The 27837-nt window shown below is 43.3% G+C and overlaps 1 protein-coding gene across 1 annotated transcript in view; it reads left to right on the top strand.

The window, feature by feature from the left end:
* The window catches only part of PLB1 (phospholipase B1), an 83552-nt gene extending 66896 nt beyond the window's left edge, over positions 1–16656 (top strand). Inside the window, exons 48-58 of the mRNA XM_013943815.2 lie at positions 703–746; positions 1975–2074; positions 3459–3510; positions 5477–5557; positions 6626–6691; positions 7249–7343; positions 8491–8572; positions 9924–10028; positions 11141–11236; positions 14779–14853; positions 15378–16656. Of these exons, the coding sequence (XP_013799269.2) occupies positions 703–746; positions 1975–2074; positions 3459–3510; positions 5477–5557; positions 6626–6691; positions 7249–7343; positions 8491–8572; positions 9924–10028; positions 11141–11236; positions 14779–14853; positions 15378–15599 (1018 nt within the window). The 3' untranslated portion in view covers positions 15600–16656. The remainder of the gene's footprint in view (positions 1–702; positions 747–1974; positions 2075–3458; positions 3511–5476; positions 5558–6625; positions 6692–7248; positions 7344–8490; positions 8573–9923; positions 10029–11140; positions 11237–14778; positions 14854–15377) is intronic.
* Positions 16657–27837: the final 11181 nt, after the last annotated feature.

The raw sequence follows: 27837 nt of genomic DNA, 5'->3' as shown, positions 1-27837 counted from the left end.
TCAAAGACGATATATGTCTGGGTGGGTGCAAACCTCAATGTCCATGACAGAGTGGAAGGAAACTGCCTGCTTTATATGGGCAGAAGTATGTAGAAAAGCACATGCATGTATACATTCTTTCCTTGATCCTTTTTCTCCCTCCCACCCATGTATATGCAGGGATAGGTATGTTTAGGAGAGGCTGATAGAGTTGGTATAGGAAGGTATTGGCTGTGCACACAGACACATAGACAAGCTTTAAATGGTAGAAGCAGAGACTTTTTTTATAGTCTATATTGCAGGATCCTAAATAGGTAGTTAATGGGCATTTACTGCACTCTCTCTTCTATGCACACAAGTACAGTTGCAGCAAGGTCACATGGAGCAACTTTAGTAAGGAAATATGCTGGGGGGGGGGGAGAGGGGTGGTTGTTTTTTGATGATGGACATCCCAGCATGTGTATATGAGAAAGGTATTTCTGCCAGCATTTTCTACTGCTAGGCTATAGTCATAGCATCTGTCTTAGCAGTTTGATTTAATCTAAAATCTCCTTTCGGTACTTTCCCTGAATTCCTACTTGTGTTGTAGTTTATCTTCTCAGTCCTGTTCAAGGCTTCTTTTTTTTTCCTTCCTTGGCTGCTACAGCAACAACATATGGTGACAATAAGACAGATGGTTGCAGGATTAGTCTTACTTAGTGCTTCTGCTCTTTCCCTTTGTAGTATTGGAGGTGACGGGACCCTGGAGACTCAGACTACTTTACCCAGTGAGTATCCTGGAAAACCAACATGAGAAAAGGGAAAGGCATGTATTACTCTGAGAGCAATCCAGGCAGATGCTAGGAGACATCTGGAAATGATCATGCTTTCCTTGTGAACAGTGGGGGATGCCTGTCTGTTATGGATACAAGCAGTTCATCTGAGTCACAGCTGCAACACAGACTGACCTTATTAGCTATAAACCTGATTCAGCTCCTCTGCACTACAGGATCTGCATGTGATTGTAACATCCTTTTGACAGGACTGGTGAGGAGCAAATGTGCTGAAGGTGATAGAAGTTCATGGCAGATCTGCCCCTCCTTTATTTTGTTCTGTGCTTTCCAACGAGTGATTGTAATGGCTGTGAGCAAATGAAGGGTTGTGAAGCAATTAGTGGTCCATCTAGAGAAGGCTGTTGACAAGGTTATGGTTCCTCCCAGTGATTTCAAGTTGCTAAATTGCACTGAAAAAATCTAAAAATACTATAAATTTCTTGTCCTAGTGTTCTGTGTAACCAGTTGCTGTAGTTGCCATGGAAACTGCAAGTGGTCAGTGTGACCATAAATTAGAGGGCACTTGGTTCACAACAGTTCATCTATATGTATGCGATTCATGCTGTGAAGCAGTCTGACAATACCTGTCATAGTTGGTAATAAAATTCATTACGCTTTGTCTTGTACCGCACACGTCTGTGTCTAAAGAAGAATAAAAGGCACTTTTTTATGTATGCAGCATTGTAAATATGACTCTATAAAGAGGCTTCAGACAGCGTTACAGACACAGTAGCCATCAGACATCATGCTTCCCCACTGAGGGTGAAATCTCTAAATGTGAATAAAACTTCACTTCTTTGCAACAAACACAGGTAGCTGAAGAAGCGGGAGGCAGATCTCCATATTCAGAGCATCTAAATTAAGGGAAGTATTAATGGAAGTAGCTGTGATCACTCTGGCACTCATATTCAAGAATGGCGAGTTTCTTGAGACACGTAACTTTCCAGGTCTGCCAGACCCTGGCTTCTGGGAGACCACTGAGAGAAATAGTTGCAACACCTAAGTTTGGACAGTATCTGGAGCCTCCAAGGCAGGTGTGTCCATAGCTTACTTAAGGTCACAGTGAATCAGGGGAAAACCAAGCCTGTATTTTCACCACAAGATTGGCTTGCACTTCTGTGGGAAGCAATACTGTTTGTTGTGCTGTGGATGGCTAAACATCATGTCTTCTCCTCCTTTTAAGATATCTTGAAAAAATTCAATCCAAACCTCTTTGGCTTCTCCACTGGCAACACTAAGGAAACGGCTGGATTCAATGCAGCGAAGGGAGGCGCCAAAGCACTGTAAGCATAATCGTAACCAAGGAAGGGCAAAGAGGGGTGAGAACCGATGGCCTGGCAGATTAGCTTTGAGCTGCATGTTAAGGTCGAGTTAATACTGATGATCTCCTTGTACTATGCATGTTTCTGTGGTTTGACTGTTGTTTTTTAATTCAATATTTGGGGGATTTCTTTGCATCATTTTCTAAATTAGAGACAGAGAGAAACTTCCTTTCTTCATCTGACTTTTTGCCCAGAACTTCCAAGACAATGCCTTAATGATAATATGTTTCTAATTCTATCAGTTCCTTTTTCTACCCAGCCTTTGGTATGCAGGTCCCTCATTCATTGTCAGGCCATGTCTATAATCAGACAAAATTCATGATCATTTTATAGTTATTCCTTGATTTCTGGGACATGCTCCTCAAATTATCAAATAGAAGCCTACTGCTACCCTAATTGCATTAAAAACTACCCCTGTTTGCGGTGCAAAGCAGAAGAACAGAATGAGCGGTTGGGAATTAATTTCTTTCTTCTCTTGAAGAAAAACTCCTCTAGTTTGAGAGCCAAAATACATGAGAGTATATATTGCATATGCTGTACCTGCTCTGTGGATACTCATGGAGTTTGTTTCCAAGACTTTGTGTGACAGCCTTAACTGTCATTACATTTACCGCAAGAGAGTTTCAGGGTAGCTAGCAAAGCTTGTGTGGTTGTGAAATACTTCATGGATGTATCGAGCAAAGACTCAGGGCAATCAGTATGGTTCTGGGAGTGCAAACAATGTAGTCACATCTGTGTAGCTGCTGGAGAGAGGCAGGGCTTGTTAGATCAAGTACAGTCTCATGCTAGTATATCAGGTTTCCACCTGGTACCTTGACATGGTTTGTGGTTCACTCCATGGATGTTGCATCCGGCTCGGAGACGGGCTGGGACTCTCCAGCCTGGCAATTCCACAGTGTAAGTGATGTCCTCCAGCTCTGAGACAAGCCATGGGAATTTAAGGCCAGGTCAAGAAAGCTGTTTAGGTGCCTAGCTTATGTGTAAGCATCAAACTCTCTCACTGGATTTCAAAGGGAGTTATGCAACTAAATGTCTCTGTGCATCTAGGGTTAAGTGTTTTTCTCCAAACAAAATGCATTTAAGTGAATTCTGAAATGGGAAATATTCATCCCAGTTGCCTGCCACTTGGCAGCCATCCTAGCTAAAGCCCTTTCAGGTCAGATTATTCACTTGTGCAGCTGCTGCTGCTCTTAGTCCCTGTTTGTTTGCTCTCCCTTTTGAGGCATTGCTTTCCCTGTACTGATTTCTGCTGTTCCTAAGGTTTCCTGAAAGGAGGAGTGGGAGAGCAGGAAGATGATGTGCTTTCAGAGCATAAATCTAAAATGCTTCTCTCCTCTCTCTATAGCAATATGTCATCCCAAGCACGTGAATTGGTGGAGCTAATGAGAAGCAGCTCGGTAAGTGGATTGCTCCTCTGAGCTATCAGGCTGGGAGCTTGAGCCACCCTCAATGATCCTGTGGTCTCTGGTAGATAACTATAACTGATGGGACATTTGAGTGGTAAAGAGTGCTTTATAGATGGAAGAAAAATCAGTGGTTTTGTCTCTGGTGTGCTTTCCAATGTGAAAGTGCAATGGATTAGTCACTACCATTAGGAGATTATAATTTACCTATATAAATCTATGTAGGTAGTGTGCAAACACACAAGGAAGGGGATAGGGCAGAGACTAATTTAATGTGTGATTCATCCAGGGACTGAAAGAACTGTATTGGGGAGAAGGGGGAGATGTGAAGACTAGGGAGATCATAGGACTGTACAGGTGAGCAGTGGCCTTGAAACTGGAAGTCATAAAGACTGAGTGCAAAGCTGCTCAAGTAGGGGCCTGGTGGCTAACACGAATCATGCTATTCACTCTTTGAGTTTGGGTCTGGGGAATGGCAATGCTAGGAAGGAGGATGACTGAAGCTCTCCCAGGAGATTAGGACCTCTGAAATTCTGGTTCTTAATTGGCAAGTAATAATCACCAGCCAAGATACTCAGGGTGGGGGGATGAATCCCTGCAGTGGCACAAGCTTTCAGGGAATTGGTAAGGGATCTAGCATCCTGGAAACAATCTGCTGTTCCTGCCTCAGTGAGGGCTGCAAAAGGGACCAAAAGGGCTACTTTGCTTTCAACATAGTGGCCACTGCTGTAAGCTGGGTCGGAAGGTGGCAAATGTGGAAGAAAACTGAGGCTGCCCTTCACCAAGCATTGGCTGAATTTGTCCGGGTGGATGGCTGTCTGGGTGTGATCTGTTGGTTGAGGGACAGTGCTGTGTGAGGGAGTGCGAGTGCCTGGTGCTCCTTGGCGCAGGCTGAATGGGAAAGGAAGGTATTGAATGAGCAGGATTTGTCAAAGCACGTGTCTCTCTGTGCCAGCACGCTTGACGGAAGCTGCATGCTAGCCCCGCTGTCAGTTACTCCTCATTACTGACTCTTTGGCAGAGTGAGGGGAACTGCCACTGGAAACACTGGCTCTTGAGTAAAATAGTAGGTAGTGCCAGAGCTTTGTTTTATTCCCTGATTTTTTTGTGCTGCTTTAAAAAGAGTGGGGGAAAGTCCCTGCTGCACTTTGCCTCTTGTAAAAGGCTTTCCGAGCAAAGCCTGAGGTTAAGGAGGAGAATTCAGGCCTGTGGGTGATTCCCAGGCCCTTCCTCTGTTTGTGGGCTCCTCTCACAGATGTTTATTATGTAAATACACCACTCCAAAAATAGTTGCCTTTGATTCCTTTCTTTGTACTGAACGTTACAAAATGTTTTGATGAGTTCCAGCTCTTGGCAGCTCCTATTGTTAGCTGCAGTGACGTGGATGCTGCAGCTGCCCTTATATGAGCTTGCTGAAGTCACCAGCCTCCTGGACTCTTCTATTTTAATCCAGCTGCCTGCCCCTGAGGCACCCCTCTCCCCTCCTGGCAGTCAGGGTAATACTTGCTCAGCTGGCAGCAATCCCCAGCAGCTCCAGCTCCACCGCTCCCATGAGTCACTCCTGAATCCGCTCCCTGCCCCTGCTCACTGCCACGCTGCTGGTGGTGTCTGGCCGTGCCTGGCAAATCTCGCCTGTCCATCCCTGTCCTGAAGCTAACATCCATCCTGGCACACTTCCTGCCACAGAAACATATCTCCCTACTTAGCTACCCTGACAATTTTTGTCTACTGAAGGGAATTTCTTTATGAAAGAAAAAGTGAACTGTGGCCAGACTAGCAAGCAGTTCACATTTTCCCCTCGGACAGTTTTCTTCTGCCTTCTTAGCTCAAAGCCTTCTTTCTGCTGTTCTGACCTGATGCCTGTAGCCCGTTTAGCCCTAGTTGTAAACGTTACCTCTGTGTGACTAAGCAATTCTGAGCTGGTAGGACACTGCAATCTGTTTATTTTATGTGCCACTAGAACATTAACTTCAAGGAGGACTGGAAGTTGATCACTGTCTTTGTTGGAGGCAACGACCTGTGTCAGTACTGCTTGGACAAGGTTTGTATCTCTGAATTAGGCATGCTAGTCTGGGTGCTTGGCAGGTGACCAGCCTTGGAAATTTTGCCTTCCTCTCTCTCTCAGTCAGCCAAAGCTCCTCTTTGTCTAAAAAGCACTTAGAACTGCCATTCCTTTCATCTGTATTGTACCAGAAAGGAGTGCATAGCTTTTAATGTTGCGGCACTGTAGCTCTGGACCAATGCATTATTTAAGAACCAGCAATCTGCGCCATACTGAACAAAACACGGAGTATAAACTGAAGACATCTCCCAGTCTAACTAGACAGAGCAATCAAGACAGTATGGTGTCTTATGCGTGTTGCTAAAGAGACATGGGTGAGGTTTTATTCTGGAAAGTGTCTCCATGCAAAAATTATTGGAGGTGCCTGGTTATTGCATCAGAGTGACACCAAATGAAATACATCAGTTTCTAGTGAAAAAGATGTCTTTTGCCTAGCTCTCAACAGTCATCCTCTCTAGAAAGGTTCCCACAGCACAGGCTGTGGGCCTGGACCCCAGCCCATGGAAATGACGGGTACTGCTTGGTCAGGTTGGCTCTTTTTCCTTTAGAGGACGCTAACTCGCATCTCTGCCCCCACAGCTACACCTCTACAATTACCCTCACAAAGTTGTTTTGCCCAAGAGCTTTGTGGAGCCTGACTGCCTCCATCTCCACTTCCCTAAATTGGCAGTTAAAAAAAAAAAAAGTGTCACTCTTCATAAACCAAATACCCCCGGCCTGGGCCCCATGAAAGACACCATGAAATCCTGAGGTGTGATTTATGGAGTCATTCATCACGGAAAGACTTTGCCAAGAACTGTTATATACCTGGGGAGGGTGGTTCTACAGAGATTAAGGGAAGATTAGTTATGTGGAAAAACAAACACTATATAACCTCTGTGTGTGTGTGGCAATAAATCTCTTGATCCAAAAAATATCATCTGTGCCATCAGAGGCAAAAAGGAGCATTGAGTCAGTGTATCTTCTCACGGGGCTCTTTGTTCAGTTAAAACAGTAAACTCCTTGATTACTGAAAGGAGACTGATCTGTTTTTTTTTAATTACACAGGAAACCTATTCTGCACAAAAGTATATAAAGCACCTTCAGGACACTTTGGATATTTTCTATGAGGAGGTAAGGTTTTAAGATACCTTAGCAAGCTATGTTCCTGGCAGCAGAGTGACGTTTTTCTCACCTCTGATAGACTGTCAGTGATTGTATTTCATCCAAGGTCATCTTCCAAATAGCTGCAGTTGTAATGCAGCACTGAGGAGTAGTCTAATGACCATGTTAGATAATGCCCTGAGAAAGTGGGCTGCTGTTTCAGAAAAAATGTGTGTTTCACGGTGTTTTTGCTGTGAGCCAAACATATAGTACAGTCCTGCTGCCAATCTTGATGGCTAAACCAACTGCACAAGGTGTTATTTACCCTAGAGAAAATGGAAATGCCCCAGGGAGTGAAGCCGTATTTCAGCTAGTTTTTACAAGCTGCCACTCATCTTTTGGCTGACATCCACTATGTGCCTCCCTAACCCCCCTCCTCTCCCTTATACATTATCCTTGCACATGCCATTGGTTGCAGTCAGTGCAGTTTGCACTCACTCTCTGACCTATGGATCGTACTTCTTTCTCACTTTGTAGTGGTATCATGTTCGCTGACTCAGTATGACTGTTTATTATAAACCCTGCAGCTCCCGAGAGTCTTTGTCAACATGGTGGAGATACTAGAGCTTTCTGGACTGCGTCAGATAGCAGCAAGCTCTTCAGAGTGTGCTATATCAGAAATGTGAGTGAGTAGAACAGATCTTCACCTTTCAAAGTGCTTTTTTTGGGATCAGTCTAAACTGCTGCTACAGTAGGACATCCACATCAAGCTTTTCAAGCTGCTTTCATTGCTGCCTTTAAATGAATGCACTAATTCCCATCAACTTACTATCGCTTCTTCCAATACTCTGGCTAAAAGGCATGCACCTGTAGATATCAGTCTAAGTCATTGCTTTTCTTCTCAGCTCTGACTAAGGCAGCATGTCACAGCACAAGTCACCATATAATTGTCATACTACTGAACTTCAAAGCCTGTTCACCTAGCCATTCACAGCTCAGCAATAGAGGCTGGCATCCCTGACGTTTCTACTTGCGTTCAGTGCTGCATAACCTATGGTGCAGGTTGGGCTATGTATGGCAGAATGCAGAACCAGGAGCTGCTTTTCACACCCAAGGGAGGAGACCAAAATCTTAACTCAAAGAAGATTGAGAGACATGATTTAGAGAGCAGCAGTGACTTCACAGGAGTCAGTGTGGATATGAAAAAGCTCTTTAGTCTAACAGAGGAAGGTATAACAAAGACCAGTGGCTGGGAGCTGATGCCTCATGAAGTTTAGCACGTTTTATAATAAAAGCAATTAACTACTGAAATACACTAGAAAGGAAAATAGTGAATTGACTGTCTTGCTTGATGTCTTCATATTAATTCCAGACCCTTTTCAGAGTATACATTTCAGTCAAGCAGACATTACCCTAGATACAGGGGTAACAGAATGAAACACAATAGTCTGAGGAGTCAGATTTCATGAACAATTTGTCTTTTCTGTCTTTAAACTCTAAGATTTCTAAAATTCTGCTGTAAGCAGAATAGATTTTAAATTCTAACACATGTGATTTACTACTAATGTATGGCACAATATACACTTTGTCCCTGACTTTCAAGGGTTCTGAATGCTGCAGCTCTTATTGACTTTAACTGGACATGATAGGTGTTCAATAGGGATATTTTTCTGAAGTACCTGTCCATCTCTAAGCCAATGAGGTGACTCTCCTTCTCCATCTGAGCTTTTGAGCACTTGTTCTGAGCTTCTGGAAAACAAACATGTTGCTAAAGAACTACATAGACTGTTCCATGCTAACTTTTAATTTTAGTATTTCTTTCTCTGAAGGAATGTTTGCCCGTGTTTCTTAACCCCCAAGGAAAGCTCTTCTGAACTGCAAGAAATGAAAAGAGTTAACAGAGATTTTCAGGTAATACCTTAATTCTGTAATTGGTCATCTTCACCTCTGTCTCCATTTACTTTTTCTTGACTACTTCCCTCACTTCTGTTTCTCTCACACATACCCTTAGCAGTACAGATAGGGGTGATTAAGTGTGGCTACAATCTAAAACCCTAGCCAGCTACCTGGTTAGCAGCAGTACAAGTCTTTCCGTGCTGCCTTATTATTTGACCTCAGTTCTGAGCTGGAGGCTGATTGAGACCACTTCTGTTTCCAGTTACTGTGTGGACAGCTGAAAAGGAGTTACTATGATGTCTGTTTTGTTTTATGTGTTTTTGTCCATTATGAATCCGATGAATAGTTCACATGAATTAACATGTCACTGCAAGGGTGACAAATTACCTCACATCAGCTGTTTTGTGGTAACTCTTAGTAAAGAAAACAAACTGAACTAACCTGATATTCCTTTCTTTTGCCACAAGTAAAGATATCTGTGTGCACAGATATCTTACCATGGGTCAGCTTGTAATCTGATAGTAACTTTTCATAGCCTAAGGTATAAGATTCACTCCAATTTAACAAAAGCTATAAATAGCTATCGGAGCAGAAGAATCTTCCATCATTATTCTTATGAACATAGGAATTGCTGTATCAGATCAAATTATGTTCTCTAGTTACTATTCTGTCTCTAGCAGAGGATGTTGCCTGATGAGTCTGACAACGTTCAAAAAATCTATCCTAGAAAATACTCATATAAACCTACTGGGGGGGGCGGTTCTTAACTGAGGAAATGGGGTTAGGAATATTTTGAGATATGACCAGAAGCATGAGAATTTTTACCCATAAGCTGCCAAGTAGTAATGAGGTGTTTTCATTATCCACACGAATGTCCATGGCCATAATTTTAAAAAGTAGCAGCTGATTTTCAATGCCTGTCTTATTTTGCTTCAAGTACACCTTTCTGAAAAAGCAAGCAGATTTCTAATGTCTCAGGTTGGCACTCTGAACTCATTTGCCACTCCTAAAAAGTTGGGGCTTATTCCTTTTTTTTAATTCTCTGTAAACTTTAAGTCTTGTTGCAATTGTGTAGCACTGTTTTTATAAGGTATGAAGTATGTTTAAAAAAAATTATCATCTTTACATTTCAGATAAATTGTCCTAGCCTCTTTGCATTTTTCTCATGAAAAATCTCTTCATGAACCAGATTTATTTTCTTTGCCATTTTCTGGACTGCTTTACACTATCCAGCTGGATTTATATTAATAATTTATGGTTGACTACAGTGAGAAAAGTGTAATATGCATGTTTTTGTGATTGTTGACAGAAGTTGGATGAACCCTGTAAGTTACTTTTCTGTTTTTGGCCATGCAATTCCACACAGGCTGAAGCCTTACAGATGGTCAACAGTGGTCGATATGAACAGCGTGAGGACTTTGCAGTTGTCATGCAACCATTTTTCCGAAATGCCTTTGTGCCCTTGGATAGCGTGAGTGCTGTTTTTTCTTGCTCATCATTCAAGGACCAGCATCTTGAGTATCAAAGTTAGTAAGATCCGTGGAACAAGGATTGGCTTGGCTTCTGTCTGCATAGTCTAGCAGTGCAGAGTGGAGCCAGAAGTAAGGGTAACAAAGGAAAAAATAGGAAAGACCATAGTTTCTGTGAATTAAAGTGGCTTTGGGAAACATTCAAGGTGTGCATACATTAAATATAAGCACCCTGTGACTTAATCTAGATTGTATGTTGGTCCCCTTTTGGTTCCCCTGTTGCCTGTGTATGGGACTAGAACTGGCATATGCCAGAATTCCCTTCTGATCTAGGTTATGAAATGCGTTCAGGTTTTCTTCACGTGGAGACCAGATCACTCACTGGAAAATGCTGTATGTCCAGTTTATCCCAGCATAGAAATAGAAAGCAACTTTGGAAGCTAAAGGCTGATTCTCTCATTCTTGAGCCTTAGCATTTTGTACGCTGTGTAGTTCAGAATATGAAGATTAAGTGTGAATCCTAGTTTAAAGCACCCAATTGTGCATAATCCTTTTGTCATATCATCACCATTGTGTTCTGGCAGTCTTCAAGTTCACTGACTAGTTACCATTTTGGCAGTGATAAGGCAAATTTTCCCTAAGAAAGGCATTTGCCACAGCTGGATAAGCCCACAATTTTGGACATTCACCTGAAATACAGCACAAATTTCAAAACCTGAAAGATTATAAATCCGAGGCTGAGCTATAGAAACTTGACAAGCAAAAATAAGCATCCAGTTTCCTACCAGTTCTTTGCAGGGTGAGCTATGGGTCAATAGCAGTGTCCATGTAAGAGCTATGATTGTCAGTTTAATGACAAGTTTAGTTTTAGTATGGAAAGTGCTGTGTGAAGTTGAGCAGACTACATTACACAGAAGGTCTCAAGATGCAGTACGCAACTTGCGGTTAGACAGTACTTAAGTTTGTGTATAGTGTTGAAATAAGAATATATCGCCTCTAAGAAAATTCCAAAATTATGAAGGGGATATGCCAAGTATAGTGTACTTTTAGATACAGTATGTCAGATCTCAAAGTTTAGTAAGTGCTGAGAAAAGTATTTTGCTTTTTGTTGCAGAATGGAAAGCCAGATCTGAGTTTCTTCTCTGCAGATTGCTTTCATTTCAGTGAAAGAGGCTATGCTGAGATGGCTATGGCTCTCTGGAATAATATGGTAAGAGATTATGGAATAGATCCTTATGTGTTTGTGGTAGGAGTCCCCACACAAAATCATGAGAAAGGTGTCCAAAATAAAACAGTGAGGAATAAAATGGGTAGGCTAACAGGAGGGGGAATCCTGAGCTCTAAGAAGAGGTCCTTCTCAGGTTGCATTGTTTGGGAGCACAGTCCGAAGCAATCATGTTGTATAAAACAGTATAAGCCTTTGCTCATTCAAGATGAGAAATTCTGAGAGTCCCATGAGTTCTGAAGAAAAACTCCCTTCTGATTTGGCAAATGTTTTGCATTAAATCAAATTCAGTCTAGTTAAACATTCAATCCTGTAGGTTTCCTAAAAATGTCTATGTTGAATTAGCTTGCCCTTCTACAGTGAATTGTTAGATTTATTAGAATATACATGTGATTGAATTTTTGCTGCCATTAATAGTATGGACATGTTGTACCACCTACTCTAGTATCTGAGGCAATTCTAGTAGAGTCACTGAAACTAATGGTGAGCTGAAATCGCACCTAGGCTTCCTCTGCAGCCACATTCCTTCTGTCATTTTGGGGGGAAATGGCAGCTTTTGAATAGTGCTGGCAGAGTGTGTAAAGGGCATATGATGAACTTGGTTATTCCAATGTTGCCGTCACTTTCAAAGCAATACTGTGGAAGGAATACTATGACATTTTTATGCTGCAGCAACATTTCTTCCTCTTGTCTCATAAACACCAGTTCCCAAACACACTGTGCTAGCATAGGTCCTGCATCCTGGTTTATACAAGAAATAGACATAAATGGAGGCAAATTGCTTTTCATTTTAATGAAAAGCTTGAGTGAGACAAGAAACTTGCAGGATCCTCTGGAATGAACATGAGCTCAAGGACTGGGAAATTCAGGGCAGAAACCCATGCAGTTGCTCAGCATAGCATATGAGCTGAGGGCCAGAGTTATAGGAAGCAATAGGTGTACAGTGCATGCACTTGCACTAAACCGTTGATTTGTGCACACATAGCAAATCTGCCTGTTTTCCAATGCCAGGCTTCACTCTCTGGGCTTCCAGATGTCAGCAGCCTGATAAGCTTTATTGTGCAGTAGGACTAACAGTGGCCTGAAAACCCCAAACAAATGTAGAAAACATTCAAATTGTGCATGGCTGTAGATTCCAAGAAGAAAAAAAAAAAGATCGCACTTGGGCATATGGTAGCTTTAGGTTGGATTTCTGTTGCCACATGGTGTTTCTGCTGGCCGTTACTCATTCCTGAATCATGATTAGTCCTTTCTCTATGCCACCCAAGTTTTATTCTGTCCAGGCTGTCACTCATTTTCTACACACATAGGAATATTGACACAAAGCCTTCTACTGGGATACTGGGAACCAGATTCTTACTAATGTAAAGCAAAACTATTCACTTCAATAGAGCTCTGTTGATCTGTGTTAACTGAAGGTTTGGCTGTTTATTATTTAAATCTAGTTCTGGTAGCACATTTCTGTTTTTCACTTGCCATCCTTGTACAGAGAGGTTGTGCAAGCTTACTCTAAGGCTGTATTGTTTTCTTGTTCACTGAAAAGCTCAGCAGGCTGTAGACTCATGGCCAAATGACATGGATTCACATCAGTGCAGATGAAGGGCCAGACTGTGCCTGGCTGTTGCGTGGGTATGCAGGGATGGGGATGGCTTAAGGAGCCTCTCTCTCCCCCTGATGCTCTTTGCCCTGCCTGCCTCACACACTGCAAAACACTCTCTGAAGTCAGAAGGCCCTGTTGTCTTAAGGGGCCCCAGTGGTTGCAAATCCACCTCCTCAGTCCACTGGCGCAGGAGAAGAGCACATGGACAGTGCATTTAGCTTGTATTCTGTCTCCATGTCTGCTGCAAGGCTCTGCAGGAACTGTGTGCTGCTTTCTTCCAAAAATTGTCCTTTACACATGTGGACTCAGGGATGCGGTTATCCTCAGTGCTCAGAAACTAATGCTTCTGAGGTAGGGATTGCGTAGAGATGAGGTGAATACTGCTGGCTACAGAATTTTGCACCTTATCATCCTTGTCTGGGCTCCACGCCAGACTCCTTACCAAGTGCTTTGGCACTGGAAGTGTTACAATTATCTACAAATAACCAGCTGGACTGCAGACAGAACACTGTAGGATACAAGCCACATAGCTTACAAATAATAACATCAGAATTTTGGCTGTTCCCTTTAAGATACAGCAAAACTTCCAAATTCAATCTTCTCAACATTTGCCTGCAGGTAGGCCAAATGGTTAAGACTTTTATGCAACATTTGCCTTTATCCAACAGCAGAACTCCATGACAATCTGCAAAACTTACAATTCGGTGGTTTTGCTTCTCAACTTTTCCACATTTGTTAGCTTTCTTTCCATCCCTACTTATGTTTTTAATATGAAAGAGGCTACCTTCCGCATCTCGTTTTGGTTCATTGCTTTCATTTTGTTTTCAGTGTGTACTTCCACTTTTTATCACCAAACTATAGAGAAAAAGTATTCCCAGTGTTTCCATATGGGAATCTTATTAGTAGAATTTCTTTTCTTTTCTCCACACTGTGTTTGGTTTCTTGAGGTATTGTTTCTCTTCACCATACAGGTGACACTTTAATCTCTTGAGGACAGTAAATGCCTGTATAGATAACAGCAGAAGCAACAGCACTGCTCTGCACTGTATTCCCAGAAGTGTTGGATGACAATTCTGCTATTCTCTATAGACCAGTCCTGAAGCCTTTACTTCAGGCATTTTCATACACAGTTGTAAACACTTCCGTTAACATGACTGAGCAAGCTTCTGCTTGTTAGCTTAACCATGGTGACTGATGGCATGTGGCGCTCCTAGCCAACCACAAATGCTATGGCATTAGCCTGGACGTACTTTATTCTGCATTTGAAATGCACTCAGGGTGAGCCTATGGTCACCTTAGTGCAGCTTAGTTGATAATGTAAAAGGCTCTATTTAACTCAGTTCTTTCAATCTGGTGAACATAGCCTTAGCTAAAACTCCCAGGGAATTTCTTGTCCAAGTGAAGACTGCAAAGATTGGTACTATCTTGTCCGGTCTTTGTAACTCTGTATCTTTCCTGAAGCCGCTGCCACCACTGTGGCATTTACTTTCTTTCAGTACCATGCTAAGTAACATGATTAACGTCTGTCATGTGGTTTGTTCCCAATGGCTTATACTGTCATTTGGGATGTGTGTTGGGGGTGGGGGGGAGAACTGGGTGTATATTGAACCTCTTTGTTTTAGCAGAATATTTAATGTATGTGGTATTCAGAGTTATTTTCTCCTGCACTTGGCGCAAAAAGAAGGAAAGGCTTCTCATGCCCCTCACTCCTAGGGAGCATTTCAGCAGACAGTTCATCAGATTCTCAGTGTCTTTGGTTCATGAGTGTTAAAATGTTTGGAAACTTTCCTGTGATCTATCTTCTCCTACATTTTTTCATTGCTCCAAGCATCAAAAGATTAGATAAGAAGTTGTAACTACCCAAGCCAGGAGAGTTTGAGGAAGCAAACTTCGTCATTATGTTTACTATTGCTTTTCTCTTCTTCAGCTGGAGCCAGTTGGTGAGAAGCAGAGTTACAACAACTTTACCCGTGACAGATCAAAACTCAAGTGTCCAACTGCAGTAAGTAAAGATGAAGATGCCCATACTTTCCTTTGAACTACTTTTGTTTTTCTCCTTTCTTCTTGTTGGTGATGTTCATTAAAAGAGTATCTTTTTGAAGGTTTTAAACAGCAAAAATATCCTCCTGTTCTGTAACAGGTGATCACATGGCAGGTCTTCAGGAAAATCTACTTAAGACTTAATGCAAAAATATCATCCTCCCTGTAGTGGAAAGCCTCTCACTTAAGCCAGTTTTAACTAGTCTACATGTTTCCATTTGGCTGTCTGCAACAAACAAGTTGGGAATTGATGCCACCACTGCTGATTCTGAAACGGGTCCTCTTTTGTTCTTCTAAGAACTTTCAGGCCATAAGGCAGAAAATAGTCTTTAATTCTTTTGGACTAAAATAGACAGAAGGGAGAAATGGTTGATAATCTAGCTAAAGATTGACATTTCTTCTCTGGGAAGGGGTGATGGCATATTGTCTGAATGCTGCCTGTTGAGTCATCTGTGGTCAGTAAAACCCTTTGATCTCCCTTTGTAGGAGAAACCCTTTCTTTTCACAGTAAGAAACAGTGGATTCAGAAATTCGTCTCCCATCTTGGAGAAAAACGAACCTTCAGTCCCCTACTGGGCTGTCATTGTGGCAGCAATAGCTGGAGTCCTGGCAGGTTCTCTGTTCATCTGGGTTGTGTCAGTAAGAAGAGCCAAGAAATGCCAACATGAGATGGACACAGCAATGAATTTGAAATCAACATCTCTGTAAACCTGAAGCAAGTGGAACAAATATCTATCTCCACTGAGGTTGCTCTAGTGTTATGCAGAGAGCAGCAGGAAAAAAAACCCCAAACTGTTGAATATTAATCAAACTTTGTTGGCCAGTGATTTTTGGGCCCAGCATCTTAATCAGAAACATACTATAGCATAAACTTCTGCAGATCAGTCAGGTGGAGGAAGAAGTTGAAAGCATTAAAACATTTTTCATTCTGGGATACATTTCTCCATTTCATGAGAATTACCCAGGATGTCAGTTGCTTGCATGAAATGAGAAAACTTGTTCATGCATGTTGCCACCTTACTTGCACATCTGTTCCTTTTTCTTATGAAACACTGGATATAAAATGTTAGAAAAGAGTCCATGATTATTGCCTGGTGTTCCTCAAAAGCAAGGTAAGTGAGGTGAGAGGAAAAGAAAAGCCACAATTTTATGCATTAGGTTCCAGCAAGACCATTGAGTTGGAGGTGCTAAGGTCATTTTACACTGAGAAATACAATGCCATGGCAAGATCTTCAAGCCAACTTCTGAGCAACCTAGAACCATGTGGCATCCATGGAGCAGTGCTGGGCAGGAATACTATCTTGGACTCTGGGCACTATCTATCTGGGATTAGAATGAAGCTGTGCCATGCTCACAGCTTCTTCCCTAGGGCTAAATAGCCCAAGGTAGTCCAGTATCATCTTGGCCATGGCTGTACTGTGACTGGTTCCAGAATGAATTTCTGTGCAAGCATGTGGCTATGGGATCTAAACAAGCGTAAAGTATCTGACTGGCAGCCTAAACTGCTTAACCCTTCTCACAGGACCTGTAGTGTTTTCAGGGCCCCCAAACTGGAGTCTCCGTGGTTGTTCTCCAGGAAAGAATTTGTTGAGTTCTTTCAAGATTCCAATCAGGACTTTGGAAAAGCTCTTTCCTGGAAATTAGACATTCCTTGTCTTATACTTGCAGGTTGATAGGTTCTCTGTGGTCTTGTTTTCCATATCATTGTAATTTCCTGTGTCAAACATTTTAATAAATATTGTGCTTTTTTTTTCCTTTTTTTTAATTGAAGCCAAAGTGTGCTTTGTACTGGTGTGATTTTTGTGAGGCATGCTACTTTCCCACTTCAGAAATGCAAATGAACCAAAAATTAAATGGTTTTAGGGAAAAACCTGTTCTGGGGTTCCTAAATCTGCTCATTATGCACACAGAAGGTATTCAAACTCTACCATTCTTCCATTTCACTCCCATCATTGTCTTTGTTGAAATAAAAAAAAAAAAGTAAGTGTGTAAAATGCAGATGGTATAGTCAGGTTTCAGGAACTGTGGTTCCATTCACCATTCATTTGATCTGTTCTCACAGCTTGGGTTATTGCTGGTAGAATTTTTTTTGTTTAAATGTTAGCCAGAGATGTGTGTTTGAGTTCCATTGTGAGCTCTATATGAAGCCCCCAATGGGGAAATATTTGGAATGCAAAACAGAAGCACCTGTGTGCAACTTGGGCATAAGCTCAGACAACCCATCTCTTCTGCTCTTTCTGTCCCCATTTCCCTCTGGATCACCAGCTGTCTGTCTGATATCCCAACTGTTGACATTTATTTAGCTGAGTAAATGGAAGCAAACACAGCCTCAAATCTGTGATGCAGGAGACAAGATTTACCGCGGTCACTGCATTCTACTCCTTCCTTACCTCAGACACATTGTAAAGTATCATCCTCGCTAGCGAGCAACCTCAGCAAATATCCAAGTGGACCATGAAGGCTAAAATCTCCTCTTATCCCTAAATGTTGTTTTTGCAAGTCCCCTTCTTTCCTGGGACCCTGGATAGCCACGATTTAAGTTGCCCTTGGCTTGGGAGAAAAAAAAAGATACCATTCTCTGCAGAACCTTTCATCAATACTAGGCATCTTAAAGGAAGCTCAAACTGTTCAGTGTTGATTTACCCTTCTAAATGATGTGTTTGTGTGTGCAGGGAGTGGGATGCGGGTCCTAGAGCATGAGTCGGAGCTACAAAATACTGTACAGTTTCTCACATTGGGTTCTTACTGCCTGGAGACAGGTACAAAAGTATCTTAGTTTTCATGCTGGTGTCCCTCACTAGAATAACTGCATAGCCTGTTTCCTCACTTAGGAGGCTATATTTTGTTCTCAGCTTCTGAAAGCCAAAACATCAGAGATGAAGCCTGTTGGGAAGTGAAGAGAAAAGATGGTGCTCGGCTCCCCTAGCATCCTGAAGTCCAGATTCCTCCCAGAGTGGAAATAATTCCTGTGTGGGAGTTTGGGTGGCTCTGCTTCAGGACTGTAGGTACTTAGTTCCCTTCAGCACTCAGCTCTGTAATGAATGTTTTCACTACTGAAGCTTTCAGGAATAGAGAGACTATAGAGTTTAACTTGTATTTGCTCTGTGCTTCTCCTGCAACGCAAGACTTTTCCTTTAGTTTCTGTAGCTGTGGCATAGCCCTACTGCACTACAGCCCCACATAGGAGCTGAAGCTTGGTGGGCCCCTTAATTTAGTCTCCAGAAATACCTCCTGGCACTTTTCATGTATAGACTGAAGTACGTGATGAACTGCACTGACATTTAAAAAAAAATCAAGAGTCATACAGCTTGCAGCTGCTGCACAAGCAAAATTGTTTTCTTGAAAATATTAATGCAGAGCATTCCCTCTGTGCTCGTTAAGTAGAGGTAACGTTAAAATGGAATGAATGACAAATTATTAGGTCTCGATCTTAGTCCAACTGCATTCAGTGTAGCATTAAATCAGAATTATCTTTGCCTCCTGATTTGTCAGTTCTCCGTTTCTTCTTTTTTTCTTTAATAGCTTGCCTTTGGTTTCAATTGCCCTATGGCATTTTCCCTCACTGGACCTCTAATGTAGTCCACATTGCCTATTGAAGCAAAATAAGAAGTGCTTAGAAGGAACTTCCAAGTCTGTATGGAAAAATGCATTAAACAGCTGCTATATTAGCCCAGTATTTTGCTTTGGTCATTTGTGATCTTGCCTACCACTGGAAAGTATCTCTTCTGAGTGATCAGTGATTTCATAATCACCTGTGAAAACATGCTTTACAGATTCTTCCTTTGGAGGAGACTTACAGCTCAGTTCTTGGGAGCATTAACTGTCCCCAAGACATTTGGGGGTATGGGCCTTGCTGCCTGACTCAGCTCATTATGAAGGGCTGGTGGGGTAAGTGTTATGCTCTTGTTTTGCCTTGGGAAGTAGTCTGGTCTTCAAATAGGGAAGTCATGGAGCCTAACAGATGTTTGCAAATAGCTTGCTTACAGCTGAGGTTAACAGTTGAATTCAATTTCTAGCCTCCTTTTCATTGCTGATGGACCTCACTGTTGTCATGGTGCAGCATCTGCATTTTGTTTTGTATGATCAAATGGTACAAAAGAGTTTCACCTAGCATCAGTTTGTCCCAAAGTCCAGTTTAGGTGCACAGTGAACTTAGAGGAGAGAAGAAAAACTCTGAAAAGCAGCTGCACAGAAAAATTTTGTGTGGCTTTGGAGATTGCTGATGTTTCCCCCACCTAGATAACAACCCATTCTAGCTGGTTAAATACAAACATAATGATTACAGATAATTCCATTTTAACAGTTTATCAGTGTGTTATAGGTTGGGACATCTGGGCAGGAGTTGTGTTGCTTTGATGGGCATTTAGCTAAAAAGTGGTGAAACAACCCCCTGCACCCTCAAGAGAGGGGCTTGGGGAATCTTGCCACTCAGGCATAGAAGAGCCCTAGATTTTCACAGCTCTGCAATCAGGTGATTGATGTTTCTTGAAGGATTTAAAGAATTTGCTGTTGGAGGACCACAGGTTTGCAATGCTTGCTCATTTTTAGTCCCTTTTTTTTTTTTTTTTTTTTTTTTGGAAGGAAGATGTCTGGGATTTTGGAAGGAGCGAGACAAAAGTCTTTCCAAAAGTGACTCACAAGTTACTGGAATGAAACAAGGGAATGGAGAAATATTTGTAACAGCAGTAGTCTGTATCCAAAAAAAGAGGATGGAAGAGAGAAGAGAGGTTGGCATGCTTTAGCTTAGCACATGCTGAGCATCTTTGGTTTAACTGTAAATGACCAGCCTTGCCACAATTTAACTTTTCTGGATACCACATGTGACACCATCTTTTGCCCATTGAATTCCTGTCTGAATTCAGTAAGTTTCTCTGATACATTTTGAAACCCAGTGCTATCAACACATGCTTGACAGGGCAGGGGAGAAAAAAGGCTTATTAACTTAGCTGCTAGTGATGAACCTCCCAGCACAAAGCAAAACTGTCCTGTTTTTGACCATCAGAGAGAACAGTTACTCAAGGGAAAAGACAGAAAGCCCACGGCTTGAGGGATTTTTAGAAATGAATCAGATAAAATACAGGAGAGCATGTATAAGGGGTGGTTGAAACTGCACTGGTCAGAGGGCAGAAGAAGTGTGCTTATGTCTCTTCCTCTTCTGTGATCTATGTAACTGTCACTAATGAAAGTTGTGCTAGATTAAGTTATTAAGCACTTATGTGGATTTTAGTGAGAAAGTTCATCTTTCTGGAGGTCAGGTACTTACTGATTCAGTGACCTGCGCTTTCTTGTCTGATTGCAGTCCTTTAGCAGGATTTGTAAAAGTCAGGCATGAAAATGTGCTGGTGAGCTCTGTCAGGAGTATGGGATCCGTGAATGTGTTTCTGTGGCTGGGTTCTTGTGTTCTCCAGGCCTTCTGCTTCAAAGGGGAGAATCTGTCATTCTGTAGCTTATGAATATACTTTCCTTACAAGAAGGATTTATTAGGCCCTTTGGACTAGCAGTGTTGTGTGGATGTGGGTCAGTGAGCACCAAAAGAGTATTCTGCTATTGATCCATGGGCTGATCCTGGCATGAGTTATTTCAGTAAGAGAAACCGGCTGCTTCCGAATATCTAATACTGCTTTCTCACCTGTATAAACTGATTATTGATGGGAAGAAAGTAAGTGCCCTGTTACCTTTAAAGTGTCTGTATTATAACTATCAAGGATTTTTAAAAATTCCTTTTATGTCCTTTTTAACACTATGGCTACTGCACTAGAGACTAGGCGTGAATGGAAGCACCACCTGTAGGCCCTGAGTGGGCTCAGGTTGCAATAAGATAAAATCCCCAAAGCAAAACTGCTGCCAGAGCTGCTCAGCAGTGCTTCAGTTTAGGAGCAGCAGGAAAAGAGGGCCTTGGGCATTTCAGAAAAATATGTTTAACGGCTTCACAGTGGGTGAATGAAGCAGAATGTACTTTCAGCGCTCTTAAACCAACTCGGTTCTGTGGTCAGTGCTTTCTGCTAAAGTCACAGGAACTGGCCAGTTCAGCCAGCACCCGCCAGAGATTTATACGCACTTGCCAAGTTGTCCCACAAGTATCCTCTGAATCAGCTTTTGGATCAAAGTAAAGCATAGAAGTTACAAATAGTGGGGAAGACACAGTCAAGATAGATTAGACAGCAGAAGTCAAGTATCTTCTGAAGGTTTCTCAGGCTGGCTCTCTACGTAGCGCTCTCCTTTCAGCGATGACCTTTATCACTTCAGTGCTGGCATAGGGCTACCAGAAAGCTCACCTGTGCAAATACAGCCTCTAGGGGCAGGAGTGCTGCAACTCTACCATCCCACAGCAAAACTATATGATTATATGGAGTGAGGCAAGGAAAAGTATTGGAACCATTTGAAACACCAGGGAAACTTTGCAGGTTACAGAGCTGAGCCTTGATCCCTGCAAAATCCAGAGAACAGGATGAGGGAAATGATAGGTGATAGGCTATTGATGGAGTTGCAGGCCTAGAATACCTCCTTTGAAGCACAACCAGAAGATGACTGGTGTGCTTCTAGGACTGCTTAAGTATTATATATTAAGGTTAAAATATAGAAATGTTAGGAACAGGTCATAGAACCTAGCAATACCCTCTGATCAGTAGAAACAGAAAAAAATCCCATGAACCCATAGCCCCTGTTTCTCCCCTCCCTAATGTGTTTTACATTTGTTTCTGCACAGTGTCTTGGTTTCCAAACACCACCACCACCTCAGCCTAGCCTGATATCTAGGGTGTTCTTCTAACAGGTAGGAAATGTCACTGTGAATCTGCATTAAATTGAACATTGCATGTGGATTCCTTACCTCCTGGGAAAATGCTCCAACTGCTGGACTGTAGAAACTACCCATCCTGTTCCTGAACAAAGGTCACTGACTCCTGATTTTGGATTAGACTTAATGCTAGCATTATATTTCAGATACAATCTGAATATCCCTCCCTGTTTAGATTCTCTGGGGATCTGAGGCGCTGACACACCTAGGCTGTGAATCCCAGACAGCCTCAGGTGGAAGACAGACAGTGAGATGCTCACTGTGAGCAAGACGGTAATGTGCAGTAGCAGAACTTGAAATGTCTTAATACTTTTTAAACCTGAAAACAGTAATGTCTATTGAGTCTGAAAAAGTTACATAGACTTTTGTGAACCACACTTATTAGGATTAGATGTCTAAATCCCGTCATTGTTGAAAGTCTACTATATAAGGTTTTTTTTCTGACTCTTGTCTGAATATCACGCAAATGCCTCTTACCCTTCCATATAACGTTTATCCGTTACTCACTTGTTCTGTGGCATGAGCCGAACTTTTTCTGCTGCTGCTCATACTGCACTAGTTGCACAACCTCTTCACCCTTTCCCCTACCTGAGACATCCTTTAGGGCTGCCAGAAATCTATGGTGCAAGGTAAGTAAATAAGCCATCCTCGCAATTAGGACATTCCCCTGGCTGTTACTTATTCAATAGTGAAATACTTGATGCCTTTGTTGAAGCATCATCTAAAGCATTTTGCGAATGTTTATGAGGGTAATTTGTGTGTCCTAACATTCCTGTGAGATAGTCTTATTACCCCCACACTAAAGACGATGAAATTTATGCACAGAGAGGTGAAGTGATGTGCCCCAGGCTGTGTGATGAGTCAGTGACTGAGCAGGAAATTAAACCCAGAAGTCCTGGCTCCACAGACACAGCCCAGTTGTGTAACCACTACATAACTTATCACTCTATCACTAATGTAGCTACATTGGTAGCTGTACCAATTTTATGCCTGTTTGCCCCTTAGCTTAAATGCAAATGCAGCAAAACATTGCTAGTCTGCATGGGGTGCTACAAGCTGTGCTGTGTGCAGGTCCCCAAGAACCTGCCCTGATGCCCCATTTCCACACCGGGGCACTGGGTGCGCGGCAGTGCTTTGGCAGAGCACCAATCTGTAATGATTACAGGGTGGGGAGCAGAGAGGAGAGAGAAATTCACTGGTCTCCCGTCATGCTCCCACTTGCATTTCCCACACCCAGTAATCAGCCTGCCAGGTTCCACCTCCTGCCTGCGAGAGGCAGGGCTGCAGGCTGCACCGTCGCGTTGCTTCGCTCTCAGGGGATCCTTGCGTGCCATGTAGAGTAGGAAGGGTCAGGATTTTCTGCGATTTGATCTCAGATCTATTTTGCATGGGGAAGGTATATCCTGTGGGATTGAATTTTTCTCAGAAAAGTATTCTATTGGGGAAAAAATGATGCTGTTGAAAGGGATGACATTTTTTCTTGTAGAAGGTTATTGGTCTGTCTTTTTTTATTTTGTGGAAGAAAAATGGTGAGGAAAAGTTGATCTGAAGTGAAATTTTTCATTTCAGAATGTTATTTCAAAGACTATTTAGTTTCAGAATATTTAGAAGCATAGGATGTTTGCCTTTGAATTTATTTTTCCAATTTAAAACATACAGTTGAAAAATGTTACTGATTTGGAAACTTTTGATTTTTTTTGTATTGCCATCCTGATTTTGAAATGGGAGCTAATTTTAAAATGTCAGTGTGTGCAAGGAGAAGGAAAATTTTCTTTCTTCTGAATAGTTCAACTAAATTCAAAGTTATCATCAAAGACCGCAGAGCAAAACCACTGTCGTGCACAGCATCCGCACAGCTCAGTGATGTCAACGTGTAGCTCCAGATGTGCTCCCCCAGCCTGAGTGCTGGCAATGAGCCTGAGTTTCATGGGTATTTGCCCTTACAGTTTTGTCTGCTTTCTTGGTATGTGGGTGAAAATGAATTAGCATGACAACTCATTACAGGCAACCAGTTCTGGCTTGGAAAGTCTGCAGCTTTCTGTCAGTGCCAAGGCAGGGAATTTACTTTTATAAGGGCCTGTGTCAAGTGGTGGCAATGATGCAGTTCCTGATCCTCTTCTCTCCCCTGGTAAAGGGATCGTGACGAGCAGTAAGTGCAATATTGCCCTTTTACAGAGTTTTTCCCTCCACTTCTATCTGGGCTCCTGCTACTGCCTCATGGTCCAAGTACCTTTCCAAAGCTAAATTATCCCTAGGTGTTTTCAGTAAGAAACCCTGCAATATAATTACTGTATCAGCTGCAGCATTCGTATGACCATATTGATTAGAATCACAGAATCACAGAATCGCTGAGGTTGGAAGGGACCTCTGGAGATCATCTAGTCCAACCCCCCTGCTCAAGCAGGGTCACCTAGAGCACATTGCACAGGATTGCATCCAGGCGCATTTTGAATATCTCCAGAGAAGGAGACTCCACCACCTCTCGGGGCAACCTGTTCCAGTGCTCTGTCACCCTCACAGTGAAAAAGTTTTTCCTCATGTTCAGATGGAACTTGCTGTGTTTCAGTTTGTACCCGTTGCCTCGCGTCCTGTCGCTGGGCACCACTGAAAAGAGTCTGGTCCCATCCTCTCGACACCCTCCCTTCAGATACTTGTACACGTTGATAAGATCTCCTCTCAGCCTTCTCTTCTCCAAGCTAAACAGGCCAAGCTCTCTCAGCCTTTCCTCATAAGAGAGATGTTCCAGTCCCCTAATCATCTTAGTAGCCCTTCGCTGGACTTGCTCCAGTAGTGCCACATCCCTCTTGTACTGGGGAGCCCAGAACTGGACGCAGTACTCCAGATGGGGCCTCACCAGGGCTGAGTAGAGGGGGAGGATCACCTCCCTCGACCTGCTGGCAACACTCTTCCTGATGCAGCCCAGGATACCATTGGCCTTCTTGGCCACAAGGGCACACTGCTGGCTCATGGTCGACTTGGTGTCCACCAGCACTCCCAGGTCCTTCTCCGCAGAGCTGCTTTCCAGCAGGTCAGCCCCCAACCTGTACTGGTGCATGGGGTTATTCCTCCCCAGGTGCAGGACCCTGCACTTGCCTTTGTTGAACTTCATGAGGTTCCTCTCTGCCCACCTCTCCAGCCTGTCCGGGTCTCTCTGAATGGCAGCACAGCCCTCTGGCGTATCAGCCACTCCTCCCAGTTTGGTATCGTCAGCAAACTTGCTGAGGGTGCACTCTGTCCCTTCATCCAGGTCATTGATGAAGAAGTTGAACAAGACTGGACCCAGTACTGACCCCTGGGGGACACCGCTAGCTACAGGCCTCCAACTAGACTCTGCGCCGCTGATCACAACCCTCTGAGCTCTGCCATTCAGCCAGTTCTCAATCCCCTCACTGTCCACTCATCTAACCCACACTTCCTGAGCTTGTCTATGAGGATGCTATGGGAGACAGTGTCAAAAGCCTTGCTGAAGTCTAGGTAGACAACATCCACTGCTCTCCCCTCATCTACCCAGCCAGTCATTCCATCATAGAAGGCTATCAGATTGGTTAGGCATGATTTCCCCTTGGTGAAGCCATGCTGACTACTCCTGATCACCTTCTTTTCCTCCACATGCTTGGAGATGGCCTCCAGGATGAGCTGCTCCATCACCTTTCCAGGGATGCAGGTGAGGCTGACTGGCCTGTAGTTCCCTGGGTCCTCCTTCTTGCCCTTTTTGAAGACTGGGGTGACATTGGCTTTCTTCCAGTCCTCAGGCACCTCTCCTGTTCTCCAGGACCTTTCAAAGATGATGGAGAGTGGCTTAGCAATGACATCCACCAGCTCCCTCAGCACTTGTGGGTGCATCCCATCAGGGCCCATGGATTTGTGGGTGTCAAGTTTGCTTAAATGATCTCTAACCCACTCCTCCTCCACCAAGGGAAAGTCTTCCTTCCTCCAGCCTTTCTCTCTTGCCTCCAGGGTCTGGGGTTCCTGAGGGCTGGCCTGAGCAGTAAAGACTGAAGCAAAGAAGGCATTCAGTAACTCTGCCTTCTCTGCATCCTTCGTCACCAGGGCACCCACCCCATTCAGCAAAGGGCCCACATTTTCCCTAGTCTTCCTCTTGCTACTGATGTATTTGAAGAAGCCCTTCTTGCTGTCCTTGACATCTCTCGCCAGATTTAATTCCAAACGGGCCTTAGCCTTCCTCGTCACATCCCTGCATACTCTGACAATGTTCCTATATTCCTCCCAAGTGGCCTGTCCCCCTTTCCACTTTCTGTATACTTCCTTCTTCTGGTTGAGTTTTGCCAGGAGCTCCTTGCTCATCCATGCAGGTCTCCTACCTCCTTTGCTTGACTTCCTACTCATAGGGATGCACCGCTCTTGAGCCTGGAGGAGGTGATGTTTGAATATTAACCAGCTCTCTTGAACACCCCTTCCTTCTAAAGCCCTAACCCATGGGATTCCTCCAAGTAGGTCCCTGAAGAGGCCAAAGTTTGCTCTCCTCAAATCCAGGGTTGCGATCCTACTTGGTGCCCTGCTGCCTCGCAGGATCCTGAATTCCACCATCTCGTGGTCACTGCAGCCAAGGCTGCCCCCGACCTTCACATCTTCAACTAGTCCTTCTTTGTTTGTTAGTACAAGGTCCAGCAGCTCTTGCCAGCAAACTGCTCGGGTTGACCCGGTGCGTGGTGCCACTGCTGGGATCGTGAAGCCCTCCCTGCACTGCTCCCTGCAAGGGCAGGGAGACCCACATTGACTCCTCACCTCACACTGACCCCAGCTACCCTCTGACCTCCAAGCAACAGCTCGGGGTCAGGGAGCTGCTCAGGGGCTTCCTCCCATCTTCCTGTCGGACCATGTTTAGCAGAAACTTCGTACTCGCTGCTTAACTCTTTATTTCTTGAATGATCATGACTTTATATGAAAGCAATTGTGAGCTGGAATGACTCAGGGTGACAGGAAACAGGTTTGCCTCTGCAAATTATTGAATCTCGGGATTATGTGATTTGCCCACGTGCTTTCCTTCAGTCATCCCTGGAGCTGTACCAACTGACTGTTTGCTATTGCAGTCTAATTATAATTTAGTTTGGCCACTGGCACCAGCTGCCTTTGGTTTCTTTTATCTAATGGACCCAGGCAATCAAAGCGAGGTGCTTCAGGACCTTTTCCCTGCGTGAAGCTGAAGAAATTCAGAAATGTATTAGAAAGGCATTAGCTTCTCCTTTCCTCCTTTTTTCCACTGGAGCCCGTCCAGATGGAGCACAAACAAGGAGAGGATAAATGCAAAGGGCTCTGCCTCCCCAAAAGCACATGCTGACGTCAGCTTTCATGAACTGGCACTTTAATCATCACAGGGGGAAAGTTTCTCCGGCTCTCTGTGGCCTCACGTAGAATTTCTTGGTGTGAAAACATTAGCATTTATGGCAAGAAGGATTTATTTTCTTTACTGGTTAAAAGAGTAGTAAATTGGTAATGCTTTTACAAGTTGCTAGACTGAGAGTCCTGGAGACCTGAAATCCTGTAGGCTCAGACTAGGCACATCCAGGACAGCGAAAGGGCCAGTGTCTTCCCGTATATATTTCCACCCGCACTGAAAGCTGAAGACAAGAGGCTAGTCCAGTCACCATATGCAGTAACACTGATAGTCTCTCTAGCCCAGACTGGGCAAAATACTCTGGAAAAAAGTATAGGGTAGCAGACATGAGGGACAGATGGACTAGGGACCTCTGAAGGTCTTTGAGGCATGTAAGCACAATTTTTAAGAGCAAAACACTGAAAATTAGCAGACCTGGTTTCTGTTACTGTCTCAGGCCTTGAACAAGTAACTTGATCTCTTCTTCTACCCCCATCTTCCTGTCTAGAGAACAGATAAGTGAATTTCAACAACCTTCTCACAAGAGTCAGAGTGATTAATTCATAAATTAAGTGCATAAAGGCATTTTGAACTCCTTGGTGAAGAGTTCTGTATAAGTGCCTTGTATTTGTTGTTATCTAATTTTCTGCTGGGACTTAGCCTAATCTGTTTCTCTTCATCTACTCTGAGTAGTTATATTCTCTACATATCCTTTATGTTGTGAGTGAGCATGTGGGAAGCAAGAGTATGGTGGATCCACCCTGCCTTGGCTATTTGCCATAGGTGTGCCTATATGTGAAATTCTCCCTACTGGC

The sequence above is a fragment of the Apteryx mantelli genome, chromosome 3 (genome assembly GCF_036417845.1).
Source record: "Apteryx mantelli isolate bAptMan1 chromosome 3, bAptMan1.hap1, whole genome shotgun sequence".
In the NCBI taxonomy this organism is placed as follows: domain Eukaryota; kingdom Metazoa; phylum Chordata; class Aves; order Apterygiformes; family Apterygidae; genus Apteryx; species Apteryx mantelli.
This window is presented reverse-complemented; position numbering and strand designations above follow the sequence as displayed.